Genomic DNA, 23,014 nt, shown 5'->3' on the forward strand with positions numbered 1-23,014 from the left:
TGTCATTTTTAGCAGCTCCTGTCTGACCATGTATTTACTAGAGAAAACTTTTCATATTAACATTAACTGCATGTTAATGAAGTTCCATTTTATATTAAAAATATAAATAATGTAACAAAAACAGTCATCCACCTTGTTCTTGCGATGACTTCTGACAGCACAGACCAGTGGTTAGACACTCCCCTTTAAAATGGTGCAACACCAGAAGTCTCGTGGCTCTCTGCAGGGCCAGAAAATACTCGCTGTGGGTAGACAAGGAACTTCCAAAATGTTCCTAAAGTACAATACTTTGTTCCTCTTTGTCCTTTGCATCTCCCAGGCAGTTTGACCCCTACAACTTCTGTGCAATAACCACAGAAATACAGGGCAAATATCTCCACACAGGAGTTGTGAGGGACATGTAAGAGGAGCACTTCCATGGCGGCCCCTGCCCCAAGGTCCACTGCTAAAAGCACAATTCTTGTCAGAAATGCACCTTTTCAGCCTATTACACTTCCAAGTCAATGATACACATCCTCTTTAACCTATCTCTGGATCACTACTCCTGCCATTTTCCACCCCACACAAAGGAAAATCCCAAAACAACACTGGGCCAAAAGCACAGCTTAGAGCGAAGTCTCACCCTTCCTCTGAAAAGGCACTGTGAGGGCCACAACACCTCGGCAGCTGGCTCCCACCAGCTTCGTCTCCCAGTCCCAACACCAATCCCTCCAATCGGGCCGATAACCCCAGGCCTTGCTCCCTCACCTCCCACCTTCCTCCCCACCGGCTTGGCCCGGCGGCTCCATGCCCAACTAGCAGGCAGCCCAGCAACAGGCCCGTGGGAGGCACAAGCAGCGCAAGGGGAAGGGGGGGTCTAAGCTGGCGCCAGTTGCTGCTGTGAGACTGGGCATCTCCCACACATAACCCAGAGCAGATCATCTACGTGTGGCCTCTGGATCCGGTGGCAGCGGCCTCCTTCAATGTCCAAGGCCTGGCCCCCACGCACAGCACTGCTTTTCTGTCAGCTGTAAGCGCGAGCTAGCTGTGACTCTCCAATTGCCATCCCCAGGTTTTCCTTCACAAGTTCTGCCATGATATTTGCATCTTAAAGAGTACTACATACATAAAGTAACACTTTAAAAATTATAGTACTGGATTAGAAACGCTGACCAGTTGATGACGCATCAAGCCATTGCCCAAAATATTCACCAGAGGCAGCTTAGAGAAAATAACGTGATGCAATTTTTGCAGCGGCAGCCCTGAACATATAAGGAGAATCTCTCAGGAAGGCCTCAGATACATCTCCTTGCCGGATAAAGCATCAAAACTCCTCATGCTAGGAAAACGTGAAGTGTGTTGCGTGCAGACACGCTGGCATTTTTTACGCTCTGCATGCAGCAGCATAAATCAACCAGCTTTTAAAGAAGCCTGGCACAAAGTCAGGACACATTTAATGTGTTATAACTATGCCTGGCTTAGCTAAACTCTGAAATTACTTGCAAGTGAAGTGATCGAAAGAAAATCAAAACTAAAGGTGAATTTCGACCTTTTTCCCAAGCCTGTAAGTGGGACAAATGCTTTACATAAAACATACAGAGATGCTTATCAACAGAACTATTTTCTGCAAAGCAAAACTCGAAACCATATTAGTTTCTCATGGACTGGCTGGGGAAAAAAAAAAAGAAAAAAAAAAAAAGAAGGAAAAAAAAGAAAAAAGGGGAAAATAAGCATGTTTACTGCATGAAGGCTTGACAAAAGTCCTTCCCTCTCTAAGATGAGGAACTGCCTAATATGCAAGGCTTGCTAGTCTCACAGCCACAGAGAACAGAAATACCAGAGACATGATGTAAAGCAGTGAATAGGCTAAAATTCACATTCTGATTTCTTTTATGAAGGGAAGGTAATTTGTTTTAAAAATGATTTTTATTAAACCAAAAATCCTAGTAGGCATTGGAAAGTGAAGAAATAGAGATTTTAAATCTCAGTGCACTAACACAAAGTACACATGTACTAGCATAAGTAAGTACACTTACATGTATTTTATTTTAGGAACACTAATTCAAAAGCAGGTCTTACAAAATAAGGAGAACCACACACCCCTCACCTTCATAATTGTACCAGGAAATTTTACAGGGCCTAGCTTAGCTAAGGCACATCTACTCTGGTCTTAGAGACAGATTGCCAGCATTTGTCATTTTTCCACCTCAGGTTTTGTGTCTTACCTTTCTAAATAACAACTTGCTTTATGTGGACTGGAAAAAAAAATAAAAAAAAAAGCTTTAGTTTTCCTTCTTCCTATTGTAGTATTAATGTTTTCACTAGAAGAAAGGAAATTCTTCTTACCCCTTTTATTCACTTTCAGTTTAAGCTGGTCTTGCTCAGAGCTGGAATGAAATACAATGAGATGACTGAGTAGAGAATTAAGATTTTGCTAAAGGTCCGCAAATTGGTTAAATGACCGTGAGCCATATACAAAGTCACAGCACATAAGTACAGTACAGAGGACGACAGATTCAGCTCCTCAAGGCTGCAAAGTTGAACTGGTTTCTTTGTGGTATCTTTGTTGACCTTGGTAAATCTAATTTGAGACAGTACTGAAATTTTCTGATATACTAGACTTGGTTTTCTTCAAGTGAATGTTAAGCTGTGACACGGATGCGAGTTGTTGGTTCGCATATATATACAAAACATACTTACACGACTCCCCACTTCCCCTCCTCGCCTGCCTGCACACATGCACTAGGGAGGCTGCAAACTTTTTGGGGGGAAGGCGGCAATGCTAAAAATTGAGAGGATGTAATAAAGGGAAGAGGCATGCTTTTTTGCAGTAGGGTGGGAAAGATGACTGCAAATAGGTGCACTGAGAAAAGAAAAAAAGAGGAAACATTATTTGAAATGAAACATTGCATGCTGGGTCTGGCTGGGACAGAGTTACTTACTTCATTGCAGCCCACACGTTGTGGGCTTGCGACTAAAATTGTGTTGGTAGCACACCGCTGTTTTAAGCGTTGCTGAAGGCAGTGCTTGCAGGGTGTCAATGCTTTCTCTGTTACTCACTTTGCCCCTGCAGGGAGCCAGCTGGGGAGGGTAAGATGCTGGGAGGGGACATAGCCAGTTCAGCAGCCCAGACTGGCTGAAGGGATATTGCATGCGATGTAATGCCAGGCTCAGCAATAAAACTAGGGATTTGGTCTTTCCAAGGTAGCCACTATTTGGAGGCTGACTGGGCATTGACCTTGTGGGAGGTGGTGAGCAACTGCTTTTGTATTACTTCGCCTACTGCCCCCACCCCTTCCCTTCACTTTTTAAACTTTTTTATCTTGACCCACAACTTTTTTATCTTTTGCTCTTTTGATTCTCGCACTCATGCCACTGTGGGGGAGTGAGCAATCTGCTGGGTGGATGCTTACTTGCTGGCTGGGGTGAACACAGTAGACACTTAGAATAGGAAATAATCACAACCATACTGATCCTCAAATTATAAATTAACCTGAAAGTTTGAGAGACTATAGCACTTTTTTTTTTTGCACTTTTTAAAAATTATTTATCTGCATTATCACATCACATAGGTAGTGAAAAAATAAAAGGATAAATACTTTTTTCTTAATTTTCCTCCAAAGAGTTGAAGAGATTTTTAGAAAAAACAATTAAATACAAAGCTCGCGCTGGCATTCTCTCAATGCTAAACCAACTATAGCTGCAAACATAATTACTCATATTAAGACACAGGCCAAATTTAGGAAAAAAATGAGTTGGTTTACAGATAGGTGTTCAACATACGTTAGGCAGATGGCTATGCCAACTGAAGCTGGGGCTCTCTCAACAGACTTGGCCAGCAGTCAATAAGCTCACCCAGCCAGTATGGCAGCAACCAACCTCTGGTAATATCTTAATATTTATTCATCTTTGCTTACCTATTTGTTCCCATATTTTTCAGGCTTCTGGGTGAAATTCAGGCTGCTGATGTCAACTGTGCTGATGTCAACAGAGCAAGAATGTCACTGTCAGAAAATGTTGTAGTGAGAATCCTAGCTTACAGACATAATGACAACTTCAGTACAAAGTTCATTACTACTTTTCTTTTTAATATAAGCAAACATGGTTGTTGAATTCAGAGAGAAAAGACCATGACTTTGAGAAACTTTGATGGTTTTCACTGCATACATTTTAATTTATGCACAAAGACCTTTTGACATTAACTACTCTTTCTCAACACGATGTCTTAGTCCATTTGAAGGTGCTCATTTTCATAACAAAAGCAGTCCCCATCATGATGTAGAGGAAGTTATGCAGGTATGCACCCTGCTTTTCCTCACTTGGGCCTTTCCAGGGCAACAAAACAAAAGGCACACACTGACACACAAAAGCATCCACACCAGCTGCCCTGCCTGCCATGCTGCTGATTTTAATGCTTTATCATTGAATCGATGCCACTGCTTTGAAGTTGTAGCCAGAACAAAGCGTACTACTTAGTAGTCACAGTAGCTCATTTGGAAAGAGTATTTTTTGTAATAAAAAGAGTGATTAAAAAAAAATGTGTGTGCTTTGGGAAATACAGCCACAGAGACAATGCATGGGAGACCTTCAACTTCGACACATTTCAGTAGAAACTCTGCCTGCTGCCCTCCTACATAACAGGAGAGCCTGTGCACACTTAAACCACAATAAAAGGATGCCACAGCACTGCCTTTACTGCTCAGTGGCTGATGGACTGAGAAGTTGTTACATTCATGGTAGGTAAGGCTCAATCTGAGTAACAGCAAACAGATTTCTTTTCCAAATAAAATAATCTGAACTACCTGGGTTGAATTTACCCACTGGCCCTGACCTTCCATCTGCAAAGAGAAGACAGCAGCTGCACTGCCTCCATCTAAACTAGAAACGCCTGATTTAGAGTGCTTCTGCTGGTGAAGCTGTGGATGGAGCACAGGAAGCCCAGCAGGGTCTCTCATCCCTTGTATGACCCGTCATTCCTTTACTCCACAGCTTTGCTTCAGGTGAGCGAGAATGCCAGAACTGAGCCCATTTTTCCCTTTCTGTCAGTGGGGATAACCAGAAAGAGCTCAGGAAATTCTGGGGACCAAGATAGCAGGTTGAAATGCTGAGAAGGCAAGGGAGGAGTTTTTAAAAAAAAAAACACCAAATAAAAAACCCCAAAACCAAAAAACTTCTCTCTGCCCTCTATCGCTCTAGTAACACCAGTCCTCCCCCCACCCCCATCACCAGTCACCACATCGGTTTCTCTTTTCTAATTAAATGAGTCTGGAGCTGGCTTGGAAAGAAAGCTAGCAACTATGACACAGAGAAGTTTCTTATTAGCTTGTGTTATGAAGAAGGAGCCTGTTGGTGGCTTAACCTACTTTATTTTGATGAATTATCCATGAAGTGGGATACACAGAGGTGCCATGTCAACATAGCCTGAGATCATCACCATCATCATCATCAGACAAGCTCTGAAATTAGTTCTGAGAGGCAGTACTTTGTGTGGAGTCTAACAAAATGTGTATAAGCATTAGCCAGCCAAAATAAATAATCATCTTCTCCCCTGCAGAGGTGTACCAGTACCTGATGCTGTGAGGAATGCCAGCATGGCATGCCATGCCATCACACTGTATATGAACTAACTACAAGGAAAATATAAACTGAGGTATTTTTTGATTCAGTAAAACATTGAAATACATGACATCTGCAGCTCAAAAGAGCTGCTGAAGAATTATATCAATTTTTTAACAATGGAAGAGCTTTGTAATTTGTTCAAGGGTTGGGGTTTTTTCCATTAAAAATTCATCATATAGAAATATTTCTTGTGAAATATTAATTAAAATTTACAGACTGTAAATATCAATTCAGATAATTACTGAGGCACATGTAACATAATTACAGCATTGAGAACTGCTCTGAAAAATCAAAGGATCCTGACCCCTGATGCTTTCAGCCAAGTCCAGAAACTCTGAAACAGTTTAGTTTGCTAGCAGCTCCATAACGTTTCTTGTAGCAATGAGATTTGCTTGACAAGATCCTTTGCCTAGAATATACTTTTGATGTCTGAGACAAGCCTGACATTTCTGTTTCCTATTTAATTTTTAAGTAACTACTGCTTTAAAGTTCTGAGCCCAGGTTTCCTGCCCCAAGTAAACCAAATCTCTTTATTTTTCCACTTCTGCTTTTCTTTGCCAGTCAGATAATTTGGAGCCAAGCCCCAGTGGCACAACAGGCATCCTAACCCTACAGTTTCCATATTTTCTGTACAATTGATCATCACTTGCTCTTCTATGTCTGAATAAAATAAACTTCAAGGTTATGCATTACAATCATCTAAAAATAGCGCCATGTCTGCTCTCTTGCAGCTAGAGCAGACCTCTGATTTCAGTGCTGGAGATGAGGAGGCATCTCACAGTTTCTGGATGAAAGAAGAAACTCATTGACTAATACTCTATAAGAAATTGGCATTTTCCTGAGAGAGTGCCTGGGTGGAATTTGACTCCATGACATCAACATCACTAATCAGAAAACAAACCCACTTTTCAAAGTCTCCATGTGACTGCCATTCAGAGCACAGCTGAAGACAGTAATAGGGCAAGAGGCATCTCCATCCATTTTCTCTCAAGCCTGCAGCTTTTGCGGGGGGGGGGGGGGGGGAGGGCGGCGGAATGCCAAAAAAAAAAAAACTCCACACAACTTCGTAACAACAGTACACATTTCCTCATAAGGATCAGGTAACGGCCTTGCAGCAAGCAAGTAGCATAGCACAGCTGTCCTAGGACACCCCAGAAAAGAAAGGGCCCTACAGCAAGGACCATTAGCAGAGAGCAACAAATAATTTTTGCATACGTCTTTCATAATATATGTGCAGAAATTATATCTATATATACACATACATCTACCTAATTGAAGTCTGAAAAAGCCATTTACATCAGAAGGTGATCTCTGGTCCTGACATAGCTGCGTCAGAAGAACTTGCAATAAATACGCTTTACTCATGCTATGAAGTACTGAGAAAAAAAAATATTTTAATGATGCATCTTGACACATCTTCCTCCTGTGCAATGGCTGAGGTACATGTGACAGTGGGGATTTGTTGTTTTTTCAATAAAGATTCAAAATATAAACATACTGCTTATTCATGCATTAACTTACAAGATTATTTTCCTACCATAGGAAACAGGATGTGCATCTACAGCCATGCTTATGTGTTCGTAAGGACTTAAAAGTAAGACCTAGATCAGCAGTCATATGTTCCCAGAGTCTGGATCTTAGAGCTAATCCCACAGCTTCCCTCCACAGCACTCATCTACCTCATGGCATATTACAACACAGAGCACACCTCCACACCACATGCTTTTTTAAACTTTAGTCCCTGATGAATTCATTCCCAATGAAGATTTTTTTAACAAAGTGAAAAAACTCTAATGAATAATGTTAAGCAATAACACCAAACAGAAGCCTACAACCAGTTCACTGTGTTCAGCCAAAACTAGTTGTTGACCAAATCTGATCCTTCACACTCAGGGAAGTGATTTTTATTCCAAGAAACATATTTTTTCCCCCAGTTCTTCTGACAAGATTAACTATATTTTGCTTCAGCAATAAAAGCTTAAAAAAAATCCTCATTTAACTACCAGCCACTTGGAGTAGTCTTCCCAATTGTTGATCAGGCACTTCAGATCTTCTGTGACCCTGAGGAGGGGACAACATTCCTTTCAACCTCACTACAGTGGTTTTGTGATTGCACTAGCAGGCCTTTTCGACCAGCAGCAATCCAGGCAGAGCCGGCTGGTTTGGTGCAATCTGGAAATCTGTTGTAACGACAGAACAAAAAGCACAAGGAAGAGCCTGCCGGCTGTATAAAGCTCCAGTCCCTGCAGAAGTTCACCCACCTCAGCAATCAGCATGACCAGCCAGTCTCAGGGAATCCAGCAGCTTTTGCAGGCAGAAAAACGTGCCAAGGACAAACTGGAGGAAGCAAAAAAAAGTAAGTAGCTGGACTGCTTTTATTGTAGCTTTCAACTGTGAGGTCTTCAGAATTACAGTGGCTCACAGAAAACCAACATTATTCCATCTGTATACATCACAGCTGTGCTGCTCCTGTTCTTTCTTCTCACTTGCATTACTGCTGTGCCTTGACTGCAACCAGGCATTTAACCAAACCTGAACATTCAGTTTGCTTAAAATTCTGTGTGCACGCACACATGCCTTATTACATTAAACAAGGTTTTCTTTGTTATATTCATCCTGTCAGCTACATTTATTCTTGCTTTATCTCAATGCCAATAATGTCATTACAGCCTTCCTTAGCTATTTAAACTAGAAGCCTACACACCAATGGCTGCCAGCTCTGGAGGACCAGGGTCCAAACTCTCTATTTCTCTTTATAGGTCTTGTATAAATTTTTCAGTGCTCCTGTTTACTTACAAAATCTAGTAACTTGCTTTCTAATCTCAGCTGGGCTTCAAAAAAGTTATATGAAAATAAAGGGAGAATTCAGCACAATGACAGTAATCAAAGTCATGGTATAATCACAAGCACTGTCAGTACTGTAGTAGGTCATTCATACAAGTCTTATTACATAGCACAAGTAATCACCAAGTGATTAATGTTCAATTTAAAATAAATGTCACTTACTGAATGCCTAAATGCCCAGCGTAAAGCATGTGTAGATATCCAATAATAATAATAATAATTTCAAGTATTTTTATTCTAGTCATATATAAGCAAAAATTAATAATAACAAATATAGAAATGAAGGCATCTACTAGAATAATTTAAATCAAAGAAATAATTCTCCTGGTAGAGTCCTTCCTTTATCATTTTCTGCATTCATCTCCCAGTGATTTAATGCAAAATATGGTGACCTTATTCTCCTGAATGTAGGTACCAACTACATATGAGGCACTGACCTACATTAGCACTGAAACATTAATACTGTTTCATGGAGTTACCTTGATTCAGAAACCAGCAGCAGGAAACAATGTAGTCCAGCAGGACTCAAATGCATGAAAACAGTGTCATGTGGAACAAGAGGCTGATAAAGGAATGTATTTTGTTTTCCAGAGAGATATAGGAGCTAAACAAAAATTATTTGTGTAGTTTCTATATTCCTTCTACACAAAAATCAGCATTACTGTGTGTTCATTAATTATTAGCGTGACTTGTTAATTCATACAGCAGGAGACATAAAATAAGTAGAAAGCAAGTATCGCTTCCCTGAGGACCTGGCTGCTGCCTGTGCCCCACAGCCTTGCAGGAGCAACAGAGGAGGAGGAGGGGGGGGGGGAAGGAAGAAGAAGAAAAAAAAAAAATCTCCCACCTTCATAAAAGAGAAGGCTCACAAAAAGATGGTGTCTGAGGGTTGCTGGTCCCAGCAAAAAAGCAAGGAATAATTAAGTGATTAAACCTTTATATAGGCAAACGAGGTGCTCTGAGTGGGATGGTTCTTCCCTTCTCAGGTAGGGCAGAGGAACCACACTGTTCCCCAAAGCGAGAATGTGTGTAACCTGGAAAGGCACAGCCCCCAGCGAGGAAGTGTGAACACAGGCTGCAGAATCAGGCCTTAAGCTATGACAGCTTGATGTTGATTACCCTTTAATTTGGGGGTTGGGTTTCTTTTTTTGCTTTGTTTTCATTTCATTTGGGTTTGGTTTTAAAACCAGAAAAATCATCTTTGCTTTTTCAAATACAGCCAGTTAAAAAGAGGTTTTGTAAATTAAGAAACTCCAAAAATGAAAAGTGTCATTATAACACAAAAGTAATGACTGAAGATGAACGTCTTGCAAAATCCAGACATAGCTACAGGTGTATTTAACTGTACTCTGCAAATAACACTCCCCTGTCATCGACTCAGCCTTAAACAGAGTGCTTGTGATAAGCACTGGGCTTCTTACAAGTAAACTATCTTCCAGACCCCTCTGAGTCAGAAACTTGAATTAAACCACTGCCTATGCTTACTTCAATACTAGTACACTGGTAGAAGTTATTTAGCAGCTACAGAAAAACATCCATGAAGAATTTGGTGATCAGTAAAAATACTCAATAAAAATATTTCATCAGTGATTTTCTTCTCTCTTTGAGGGCTAAACATTTTTTTGCCTTTATAAAAATTAAGGAAAATAAAAATTTCTCATACACTAAAATCGAGGGGGGGAGGAGGGGCAGGAGCAGAGAAGACAGAGCCAGACTCTTTTCAATGGCATCCACTGAAAGGGCAAGAGGCAACAGCACAAATTTAAGCATAAGAAAACAGCTCTATATCTGTGAGGGATGTCAAACCCAGGAACAGGCTGCCCAGAAAGACTGTGGAGTCTCCATCCTCAGAGATGTTAGAAACCCACTGGATATGGCCCCAGTCAAGCTGCCTTTGCCGAACCAGCTGTGCACAAGGGGATGGAGCAGATCCCAGATCCCGGAGGCTCCTTCCAGCCCCAGTAGCTCTGTGTGATCCCATGAAAAACCTCAAGAATTTCTAAGAGATTTTATTCCTAGGTTGACCAGGTCAAGGGCAAAAAGTTTAACTTACTAATGAAGTGGCAAATTCATCTACAGCCTAAAGACTTCGGTGGATCTTTTTGTTCGTGTTAAATACTGCCAGCAGTTTTTACGAGGGTGCAAATAGCAAAGCTCTTGTGAATTTTAGAGCTCATGAATCACACAAGCAAGGTCAGGTTTCTGATTTGGGTTTTCCTAAGGACTACTCCACCCTGGACTTTGTGCTAAAGGAAGCATTACAGCCAATCTAACAGAACAGTTATTCAGTAATCATTACAGAACAATCATTGGACAAAGACATAACCCCCCATGGCAGGGGGGTTAGAACTAGATGGTCTTTAAGGTCTCTTCCAACCCAAACCATTCTATGATTATTATATGCAGCATTACAAGAGGCTTGCAGCAAAGCTACAAAATAAAATAAAATTTCTGTTGCCCTTAGTATTTTTCGTAGCAATGTCACTATGCCACCTTAGATGCTTAACTATACCAGCATAACTTAAATACAGTGGGACAAGGACAAAAGGGTTTCTTCTAGTGCTGAATCTAGTTATGCCAAGTCAGAATTACTTCAACAGTCTCTTCCCCCCAGAGTGATTCTGCAGTTAGATCAGCATAAAGGATTGCATAGTCTGAGCATAAAAATTAAGATAAAACGAAATACATGAAATGCAACCAATATATCCAGTTCAATCGGTTTGCCAGACACACAATCTGGCAAACAAGGCAAGGACATGCTGCTTCACCCCAGAAAACGCCAGCCCAGATCCACCTGGTACCAGCTCAGATTGGCAGCTTCTGCTCAGGGCCTGGCGCTCTGCGGGCCTGGGCTGCCAGTGAAAGCAATCAACCTGCCGAGCAAGTACAAACGCAGTCACGTCCCTGCTAACCTGCACCTATGACCTCCTTTGTTACCTCAAACAGACACTGCACGAGGGAGTCCCACTACTCTACACTTCAACATGAGAAGAACGAATGGTAGAATGTTCATGGGACACAACCAGGAGAAGTAATTTTCAAGGAAGTGCCAATAGCAAAACTACCCCTATGCAAACCCTTCGGTGTTTACAGTTGATACTCATAATCAGATCAAAATACAGCATGAACACACATAATATTGTATATAAACAGATAACAGGCCTAAGTTTTGCTGACATATGTGCAGCTGTTTGTAATGCAAAATCCACTTTGGATAACTGAAAAATTAAGATAATAAATGAAATTACAGTTATAGACACGAAACAAAGCAAAAATATAGTGCTAAAGCTCTGCTGTACATTGGCTGATATCATTTATATCTGAAAATTATTAATAGTTTGTTGGTAAATGCACACATATGCAAGGCTGAAACTATTAAATTGATTAAACAGAAACCAATAACAATCTGCAAAACTTTGGCCTTTTACCCACAGCACTGCTTTATCTATCAGTTTTGCTTGAAGCATAATTTGGATCCCCGAAATAACTGAGCATTGTCAGAGCCAAGACATCAATTCCTGAAAATCCTTCTGGGTAAAACAAGGGAAACAAATGTGTCATGGACACTGGGTTTAGCAAAATTTGTTTTCCTATAGATTTTTATATCTTGGCTTGAATTTCTAGTGCCTAATAAAATGAAAACTCAGCTGAAAGATTTTGGGAAGTCAGATTAAAAAAAAATCTTAATCAAAATAAGATATTGTAAACAAAATTATATACATGGCATTCTGTTGGATAATACCCAGGACATATTTTATCTACCGAAAAAGCTATATATACTGATCAGCTGCTTCTATACTATTTTATTAAAAGTGCAAAATAGTTTTCACAAAATGAGCATCCCTAAATGCCATTTTGCAGACAGTTTAATGCTCTTGAAGACAACTGAAATGGTCCTATTTAAAGAAAATATTAATAATTTTTGGCAACTCCTTCCTATGACATGATTTCTATGAAGAAATTCAGCTAGAAGCCTCGATGATGTGTTTGAAAACAGAAAGCAAATTTTAGCATGGCAGTTTTGGGAAAGTAAGATACCATCGTGTTTAATCAAATTAGAATGCAACATTTTTGTTTCCTACATTTTCTTGCAAGATCTAAAAAACCCCAACAGCCTAAAAAATCTCACCAGTTCTTCTGGATCTAACCAGAGCTAGGTAGGTATTTCATTAGCATCACAGAATTACCTAGACAGAAGAATACAGCCTTTCCCCATACTAATTATGCCTCCCCATGTTAGGTAAGAAAATCTAATACAGGGCTAATACAGACACAAAGTTAGTTAAGATTTCACCAATTTAACATGATGCCTAGAAATGTATAGGCTGCCAGCTACAGTAATCATGGACAACAGTGGTCAAGGAAACCAGGCATAGCACAGCTGCGTTGCTGCTCCCCATCTTCAAGGACGGGAAGGAGGGACAAAGGAGCAGCAGCAAACCTGGACCACGTTGCATGCCCTTTGGGGCAAAAGCCTCTTCAAACTTGGAGCTTTCTGTACCTCACTTTTATGATCCTAGAGGAAATGTCACAGGGACAGGTTGGTTTGCCCATCACCCTGTATTTCTTGCCCTTTTTTTGCATAATCTTGGCTGAATTTCAATGCTTTTCCACCCTGCAGTGTGTAAGGTTTGATTTCAGCTCGGCCGTGCTCTGCAGAGAATCAGTGAGACTTTGAAAAGGCAATCCTGTATTGCACAACTAAGGTAGCAGACAAGTGGTTAATAACAGACTGACTAATTAATTTTGGTTTTTCTCTAGTGAAACAGCAGGTTAAGCTCTAGTTTCTGCTTAACTTAATCAGGTGCAGCATATGCACTACCACATATGTTGGCAGTTGCCGATTCTGTCCACAACGTTGTTGAACTAGCAGTAATTTACTTACAGCTTTTCCACTTAATTAAATAGGAAGCAGCAGGTTCCTGCTGTGCCAATCCTAAAGGCATCATGGAAAAATGAAATGGCAGTCACCCTACAGTGACACCCTATGTATTGTGCTTACTCCAGTGCACTGTCAAGAGCTGACATGTACATATATATATATACACGTTTTTGGTTCACTAGCTACATTGTCAGAGGCAAATGAACTGTTGTTTTACAGTAAGTCTCTTTCCATTTTGTGCATTTTAAATGGATTTATCTATCTGGTAGCCAAATATGCAACATATTTACTACAGATGGCCCCCCAGATGGAATTCAAAATTAAAATCCCACTGATTTTGAAGTAATTTAATTTGCTATAGAGATCCAGTTCCTCAGCTGGTGAAATTGGCAGAGCTTCACCGTAGTCACTCCTCCCGATTTCCAGCTCCAGAGAATCACCCCCAGCTCTGCTCCTAGAGGAAAAAAACACTCTATAAAAAGCTGATCAGCTCCAAATCTGGAGAGGAGAATAAGGGAAACTTCAAAATACAGGCCTAAACCTTGTTCCAAATTTTGTTGTCCAGACCAATGTCAGGATCTTACATAAATCTGTAAACTGGTCCCAAGACTTCATACGGTGAGTGGCAGAAGTTGAGAGAATCAGCCCTTATCAAACACACACAAACTCTAGGAAAAGTACATGCTAGGTTTTAAAGTGACTCGCTGCCCCTTTATGTACATACGCACAGTGTCTCGCTGGCGTAAGGACTCAGAAATATGATTAACTACACAAGAGAGCACTGCACTGACGAACTGAGAGGCAGTGAAGCTATCTGGTTCCTCACCAGTCTGCTCCTTCCTGCGAGAAAAGCCTTTATACAACCACACACCCCAGGTCCCACAATAAGCACACCCACAAAATCAAACAGTCCAGGGATCAAGACTTCAAAAGGAAGCCTACACACTTCAGGCCCCTCTCTGCTTCTACTCAGCCATCTGCAGATAATGACTTCAGAAGGAACTGTCAAATGGGCAGATACTATACTGCTGGATCAGGCATTTTACCCAGGCTTTTGTTCAATCTCAGATGTATCAAAATCAACAGTCTTCCTCCCAGGATTCAGCTTCCTCATGGTGCCACGCTCAGTGGAAGCAGATTGCTATATGTCACACCCGATAAGGCTTCAGAAGCCCAGCACAGGCGTAATCAATTCAACGTAGCAGCCTGGAGAAAATAAATCAGAAATACTAATGCTCGCCTTTCTAGCCCAGTTGGAGAATGCTCCTTAGGACTTCAGGAAAAGTAGTTTTCAACTGTTGTGCTTGAACTGAAAGATTTAAAAACCAAAAAAATATCATAGAATGGTTTGGGTTGGAAGGGACCTTAAAGACCATCTAGTTCCAACCCCCCTGCCATGGGCAGGGACACCTCCCACTAGACCAGGCTCAAAGCCCCATCCAGCCTGGCCCTGAACACTTCCAGGGATGGGGGACCCACTACTCTGGGCAACCTATTCCAGTGTCTCACCATCCTCATAGTGAATAATTTCTTCCTAATATCTTATCTAAATCTCCCCTCTTGCAGTTTAAAGCCATTCCCCCTTGTCCTATCACTACACACCCTTGCAAAAAGTCCCTCTGCAGCTTTCTCGCAGGCCCCCTTTAAGTACTGGAAGGCTGCTACAAGGTCTTCCCAGAGCCTTCTCCAGACTGAACAACCCAAAATCTCTCAGTCTGCCTCTGTAGCAGAGGTGCTCCAGCACTCTGACCATCTTTGTGGCTCTCCTCTGGACACACTCCAACAGGTCCGTATCCCTATTATGTTGGGAGCCCCAGAGCTGGATGCAGTACTCCAGGTGGGGTCTCACAAGAACAGAATAGAGGGGAAGAATCACCTCCCTTGACCTACTGGCCATACTTCTTTGATGCAGCCCAGGGTTTGCTTGGCTTTCTGGGCTGCAAGCATACACTTGTGGGTCATGTTGAGCTTCTTGTTCACCAGCATCCCCAAGTGTTTCTCCTCAGGGCTGCTTTCAATCCATTGTCTGCCCAGCCTGTATTCATGCTTAGGATTGCCCTGACCCATGTGCAGGACCTTGCACTTGACCTTGCTGAACTTCATGAGGTTCACACAGGCCCGTCTGTCAAGGTCCCTCTGGATGGCATCCCTTTCCTCCAGCATGCCAACCACACCACATAGTTTCATGTCATCGGAAAACTCGCTGAGGGTGCACTCAATTCCACCATCCTTGCTACCAACAAAAATGTTAAATAGTGCCATCGCAATACTGACCCCTGAGGAACACCACTCGACACTCGTCTTCACTTGGACACCAAGCTATCGACCACACCTCTTTGAGTGCAACCATCCAGCCCATTACTTATCCACTGAGTGGTATACCCATCAAATCCATGTTTTTCCAGTTTAGAGACAAGGATGTTATGCAGGACAGTGTCGAATGCTTTGCAGAAGTCTAGGTAGATGATGTCTGTCACTCTTCCATTACCCACCAACACCATTGTAGAAGGCCACCACATTTGTCAGGCATGATTTTCCCTTAGTGAAGCCATGTTGGCTGTCACCAATCACCTCCTTATTTTCCATGTGCCTTAGGATAGTTTCCAGGAAGATCTGCTCCATGATCTTGCCAGGCACCAAGGTGAGACTGACCAGCCTGTAGTTCCCCAGAACCTCCTTTTTTCCCTTTTTAAAAATGGGGGTTATATTTCCCTTTTTCCAGTCTGTGGGTACTTCCTGGACTGCCACGACTTCTGAAATATGATGAATAGTGGCTTAGCCACTCCACACACCAGTTCCCTCTGGACCTACAGATGCATCTCATCAGGTCCCATGGACCTGTGCACCTTCAGATTCCTTTGATGTTCATGAACCTGATCTCTTACAGCAGGTGGTTCTTCATTCTCCCAGTCCCTGCCTTTGCCTTCTGTAACTTGCACAGTGTGGCTAGAGTACTTACTGGTGAAGACCAAGGCAAAAAATTCATTGGGTACCTCAGCCTTCTCCATATCCTCGGTAACCAGGTCTCTCACTTCCTTCCAGAGGAGGCCCACATCTTCTTTCTACCACTAACATACCTGTAGAAGCTTTTCTTGTTGCCCCTGATGTCCCTGGACAGATCTAATTCTATCACGGCTTTAGCTTTCCTAATCTGATCCCTGGCTGCTCAGACAATTTCTCTGTGTTCCCCCAGGCTCCCTGTTCTGGCTTCCACCTTCTGCAGGTTTCCTTCCTGTGTTCGAGTTTGTCCAGGAGCTCCTTGTTCATCCATGCAGGCCTCCAGGCACTTTTGCCTGTCTTCCTCTTTGTTGGGATGCATCAATCCTGAGCTTGGGGGAGGTGAGCCTCAAATGTTAACCGCCTTTCTTGGGCCTTTCTTCCTTTCAGGTCTTTATCCCATGGTACTCTACCAAGCAGACCCCTGAAGAGGCCAGAGTCTGCTCTCCTGAAGTCCAGGGTAGTGAGCTTGCTGTGCACCCTGATCGCTGCCCTAAGGATCTTGAACTCCACCATTTCATGGTCACTGCAGCCAAGGCTGCCCTTGAGCTTCGCATTCCCCACCAGCCCCTCCTTGCTGTTGAGCACAAGGTCCAGCACAGCACTTCTCACTGGCTCCTCTATCACTTGGAGAAGGAAGTTATCATCAACACATTCCAGGAACCTCCTGGATTGCTTAGCTTATGCCCTTACAAAAGTATTCATATTGTTCAATAATGTTAAGTACGTGGTTATGATAAGTAAATAAATAGATGTTTCGCACATCAGATCAAGACACCTTTTTCAGTTGCCTAGTCTCCATTCTCTTGTTCTTGTGATATCCTAATTTAAGCAACTAAGCAATAGCTTTTCTCCCATTAAGAAAAGGGAGTATTAGCTCCTCCAACTCCTAAAATTCTAGCTGTACAGCGGGAAAGAGACCCCAAAAAATCAGCATCAACCCAGGTGTCTCAAATATATCAACTTTCAATGCAAGAGGTCTACGGCCCCATCAGTTAGAAAAAGATTTTTACCTCACCAACTAGCATAGCAGTGTCCTGCGGAGATCCATGCAGCTCTACCGACTTGATACAAAACAAGTAGACTGAGATACATCGCCATGGGGTGGTTATGACACGTTCAACACCTGCTTCATGTAAAAATTTAAGCATCACCTTCTCATCAAACCTTTTACTCCATCCCTACTAGACCCAGGAACTACCTTATGCCCAGTCCTGCAATGACACAGATGGGCTTGATTTAACAAACCCTCAGCATTTTACTTGAGACAAAAGTAACGATTCATAGTGAACACAATTATGTAAACAAACTTTTTCAGGAGAAAGGCTCTGGTTTCCACTACAGTCTAAAATGCCACCTTACATATCACCCTCCTGTTTAAAAAGAAAAGAAAAATAAATGTTTTCTATATTTTCTATGCATTACTAGAGAATACCAGTGACCTCCTTTTTCTCTTAATCACTCACCTCTGCATTTAGCAAATGTTGAGGGGGGTGGGGGAGTGGGGGGTGTGAGAAAAGGACAAAGCCTGAAGTTGCAACTCAGTTTGGTAGTGGTTAAGACTTATTTTGTAGTACTTTGGAAATATGCCAGGTCTAAGCAGAATCCAGTTGGTGTGGGATGAAGGGATGCTGGCAACCCATCAGTACAGCAAATCTTACAGAATAACGTCTTTTCCCATCAGTGACAACTAAAATCTGTTATCTGGCTGCTACTATTGCTGAAAAAGGAAAGATAGTTATTTATTTAAACACTAAGCTGTAATTAAAAAAAATGGCATTTGTGTTATGAGATAATGTGTAGTTGCAAAGACTTCTGTTAGCAAACCAACAAGCTTTTCATTTGATGTGTGCTTTCACACAGGGAGCTGGTCTCAGAAGGTAGATACTTGTGTGACTGGCTTTCAATCCAAAAGTACCCTACATAAATCACGTCAGCTCTTCTGACCGTTCTTGTGCAAACCGAGAGGCTGTTGACTTTTCTCAAAGCTTTGTCTGTTTTATTATGCCACATGAAATACTTCTGATTGTGGCAAGGCTGAGAGATTCCTTGCCACAACAGATTCTCAGTAACCAATTAATAGCATGCTAAACTTTGAAAATCTTCACTAAGTGGTATTAAGAATTGATTGTGCACAAGTAATCCTTTAGATATAAACCATTGACCAAGTCTGAGACTATGTCTGGATGCAGCCGCACCTAATCTCCCCTCTGAGAAGGAGTTCAGGGCACAAAGGGTCCTTTCTGAACCTCAGCACTCAACAGGAGGGTCTCCCTGACAGATGTGTCTGACCCTGTCCTCTGTGCAGTAAATAATCCCATGTACCTTGCCATCAAATCTTATTAAACAATGGTCATATTTACTATCAAGCTTTGTTAAATTGCTGTTTCATACCAATAAACATATTGCTGCTTCTCTCTTATGAGTGGAGTCCGTCACTCCATCTGTGAATCTGACGTAGAGAGATTCATCTTTTGGGATACAGTGACGAGTGTGAAGTAAATCCCTGTGTCTTCCCCCATCAGGAAAGGGGAAAAGGCTGAAGCAGGCCAAAGAAGAAGCCATAGCCGAGATAGACCACTACCGGTTACAGAGAGAGAAGGAATTTCGGAACAAGCAAACAAATGTAAGTAAGAAACACTCTTTTATAATGTCAGTCTGCTCAATGGTAAAACAAATTGCTTCAAACAGTGTCACCTGGAGACTTCTGCAAACAAACACGATCATACCAATTAAACACAGAACTATCACCTATGATGTGTGTATGTTTCATTTTGTCTTCTTCACAAGTTTTGAATGCATTTGTAGAAGGTATTGTGGACTTTCAGCACCAAAATTGTCCAGCTTCTGTACTTGGTTCATGCTTGTCCTTTGAAGATGTATCTCCCTTAAGGCAAAATACCTTTGGGTCCTCTTTCTTTAACTCCAGACAGACCTCACTCCTGTCTTGAAACTGGAGGTTTCAGTAAGATGGATGTTTCCATAAAAGCAAAGATTTAAAATCTTTCTTTCTGTTTCTGTTCCATCTTAGCTGACTTTTTTGACTGCACATAAGACTACATCTTTGATGAACTGAAATCACCAAAACTTTGGAGTTTTTCACTACATTTTCATAGTAAAAGTGGCCTGGCTGATATTTTCGTATCTGAATTACAGTGCATTTTATACACTTATGTCATCTTGCAGTTCTCTTTACTATATTCATGAAGGTTCATAAACAGTTCTCTTTTTACTTGGTGATCTTCCTCTTACACTCTTGTTCTTGTTTTTTTCCCTTGCTTGTTTTGTGCAAAGGCAAGGAAACTACATGTGCAAAAGCCATTACCAAAAAAGCCAAAGAGGTCAAATAAAAACTGCTTTACAAACCTGTCATTTCAGTCACACTTCACATGAAACATTTCCCAGCAGAGATCAAGCCTTAGGAACAGATATACACCCAAAGTCTCTTAACATACACTGCCAGCCCCCAGACACACTGTCACACAGCCAGGCCAGGTGTAATTGTCTCACATGCACAATTTCAGACATTTACTAAAATAAAGCAAAAAACACCTCTAAAATTTGTTCATCTTTTCATTCAAGCCAGACTTCTGGTTGTAGATCTTAAATAGCAGAAGAGAAAAGATGTTGCTTTTGTGTGAACTCAATTTTTTTGTCACAAACAAAATTAAAGCTGAATGGAAATGCCACTCTTTGCCAACTGAACATTTCACACAAGCACGACAGAGCACATATTGCTCCTCGAATGGCAGCATGTTGTACAAGGTCATTGCAGTCCTCCTTCACATTCTCTGACCCCATTATGCGGAGTATTTATCTACCCAGAGAAATGCCATCTTTACTAACCTGTGCCTGGAAGGCAGGCAGGAGTTCCAGCTAAACCAGTGCAGAGGGAAGCCTGATGCCCAGTTCAGTTTATTGGCTCAGGTATTTGGACAGAAGTATTTTTAATTCTTTGTCACAGTCTCATTTAATGTGATTCCTCCTCTTTGTGTTGCTGTATGCAAATTGGGATAAATTTTCTCATACTATGAGATGTTCCATATCAGTTCAGAATGAGCAACAGCAGCAATAGAAAATAACAATTAATTTGAGGTTAGAGTGACAATATGCAAGATTATTTTTTTTCAGACTATACAAAATTTAAGCACAGATCTCAAACCAATTTTGTTGCTGCTTATGGTGTTTATATGCAGGGTCTGAGATCACTGAACTGTGGAGATACACAGCCTAGTTCCGAATTTTGTGGCTTCCAAGTCAATGTAACTTTTTAGCAACTTTGGAATGACCCTAGCATAAAACCAGTATGGGAAAATACGGGACAGATCTTCAAAGTCAGCAGAAGCCACAGACTAAGCAGAGCATTGTCTTCATTCCGACAATAAAAAGGTCTTCAAATTCAGAAGCAGAAAAAGGGGGAGGGGGGGACACACACGGACTACACAAAAGAGTAAGAATCAAGTATCTCAAGTTACACTATTAGCATGAACTGAGAAAGCAGGTTCCCAGTCTGCAGAGGCTCTTCTTAAAATTATGATACTTTTCTTGAGGTTTTTCAAAAGTATTTAGTAGCTGGATAATATGCAACCATCTGGGATCTCTAGAAATGTATTTTCCCCAGTGGAAAAAAACAGCTTCATAAATCTGGTCTAAGCTGTACAATCTTTCCCACATCCACATGAGACCCTTACAACTTGTCTAAAAGCTACAATAAAATGCCAGCTAAAAATAGTTACCACAGAAAACTATAATCTTTTCCCAATATTTACAATGACATCTACATCCTGTATTTCTTCCAAATAGAAAAGTGTTTTACATCTGGATTATGGAAAAACTTCCTACTATGTTGCCAGGTACTGATAAACAGAATTGCAAAGGTGATTTCTGCAAAAGGTCTTAAATCAGTTGCTTTTCCTTCTTTTAAGAACTCAGTTGGGCTGAAATCTCATGGAAAATAAAGCAAACGACTGCCTCCTTGTTTCTGGTCATGTCTAGGTATCCCATTAACATCACAGGTTCATTTCAGCTGCTAGTCTACCCCAGATAACCATGGCAGGAACAAGAAGAGTATGTTACTTATTCCTTTCTTACTCTGTCAGCATGCAGAAATGTCTTCTGCTCTCCCCCATGGAATTTTTTAGCTGGAAACCAATTTCTCTGCTGGTATCTGAAGGACTTTTCCATAAGGGAAGAATTCACGGGATGTTGGGGCAGTGGGGGAGGAGGGAGCAAAGTCACAGGATTTGGAACGCATGCATCTGTTTATAACATAACCTTGCTAAAATGCTCAGCGAGTCCAGAGTTAATTAAATTCTAAGCGAATGTCCTGATATTAAGTGTGCCAGAAGCTGTCTGGTATTTCGCCAGATAAGAAAATGTAACATTAAAAGACCTTGTCTGAGGCCTATTGAGGGTTATACATCACTAACTGCTGAAGACATTTCAAGTACTCTGAAACTGTAATTATGCATTGTCAGGAAGCCTTTCCCATGTTTTGCTCCTTAGCCACGCTCACATTCATTCTCAGTGAGGCCAAACGAAGCACACTGGTGATAGAACTTAGTTGACTAGTCATTAAAATAGAAAACAAATTAAAATGAGCGATATAAAAGACAAAATGTGCACAATGTAGTTCCCACAGTGAGCTGGGAAACTTTCATTACATGGGGAGGTTCCCATTGCTAATGAGCAGATGCAAGAGTTCCCTTTAATCCTGTTTTCACATGTACAGTTCAACCTAGATCATATCCTTAATATTAGGATGAAGTGGCATGTTTGCATTACGTTTATGCTAGATGATGAAGAAAAGCACAGTAAACATAGTCATACGTAACCCTTTATTTTGCTCAGAGGACTTCTGCTTTTCAGGTAATGGGCTCCCAAGGTAACCTCTCCACTAAAATAGAAGAGCAAACAACAGAAACCATCCGAAACCTCTCTAGCAGCTACCACAAGAACATGGAGAGCATGATGAAAAAGCTTTTGAGCACAATATGTGACATCAACCCTGAAGTTCACCCAAACTTCAGACACGCGGTTTAAGATCCATTGATGTGCTGAGGAAGGATGTTTGTAAGAAGTAGCCCTTTAATGATAAGCATAAATATTTCCTCATTTATTGTTTCTGTATGTGTGAGAAGAACACTAAAGCGAAAATCACAGAGTTCCACACAGGCTTTTGATGTGACAAGAATTATACAGGATTTCACAAGCATTTGTTGAAATACTGTTTCCTGTTGGTAGCAAAGCCCCTGTCATTCAGATGAGGGCAAGCCAGCAACAGCAGAATAAATGATTATTTGACACCAGCAGCTTTTCAGTGGGAATCTTGACTCCTTTTCTCTTATAAAATGTTCTGTACTAAGATGTGGTGTTGCATAAAGTCTGTTTACCCCAATCTTCATTGTACTTCAAGGCACGTGAAACAAGAGTATCACAAAAACTTAAATTATTTCTGTTTTTCTTGTGACACATGGAGCGGTCAGGTCATGGAACATATAGGAACTCCGTAGCTTTTGGTCAAAAACAATAGGTCAACATATTTTTGATTCTTTTATGCTAATTTAAAGCAAAAAATAGCTGACGTGTACAGAATTACATTCAAAAGCCAACTCAAAGTATTGTCCTGTTGTTTAACCACACCACAAACTTTGTATAGCTTTGTTACGTCTGAAAAGCAAGAACAGGAGTAAC

At 41.3% G+C, this 23,014-nt stretch overlaps 1 protein-coding gene and 1 long non-coding RNA gene across 2 annotated transcripts in view; one reads left to right on the plus strand and one right to left on the minus strand.

Annotated features, from left to right (window-relative positions):
* The window catches only part of LOC114013454 (uncharacterized), a 38,799-nt gene that overhangs the window by 2,995 nt on the left and 12,790 nt on the right, over positions 1–23,014 (minus strand). Inside the window, exons 4-5 of the long non-coding RNA XR_008749085.1 lie at positions 3,897–3,983; positions 2,326–2,366 (exon numbers count right to left, since the gene is read on the minus strand). This is a non-coding gene — a long non-coding RNA (uncharacterized LOC114013454). The remainder of the gene's footprint in view (positions 1–2,325; positions 2,367–3,896; positions 3,984–23,014) is intronic.
* On the plus strand, positions 6,649–22,646 carry ATP6V1G3 (ATPase H+ transporting V1 subunit G3). Its single transcript, XM_005242021.3, has 3 exons — positions 6,649–7,954; positions 18,847–18,947; positions 22,190–22,646. The coding sequence occupies exons 1-3, from the start codon at positions 7,873–7,875 to the stop codon at positions 22,361–22,363; spliced, it is 357 nt and encodes a 118-aa protein (XP_005242078.1). The 5' UTR covers positions 6,649–7,872; the 3' UTR covers positions 22,364–22,646.

The sequence above is a fragment of the Falco peregrinus genome, chromosome 10 (assembly GCF_023634155.1).
Source record: "Falco peregrinus isolate bFalPer1 chromosome 10, bFalPer1.pri, whole genome shotgun sequence".
Lineage (NCBI taxonomy): Eukaryota > Metazoa > Chordata > Aves > Falconiformes > Falconidae > Falco > Falco peregrinus.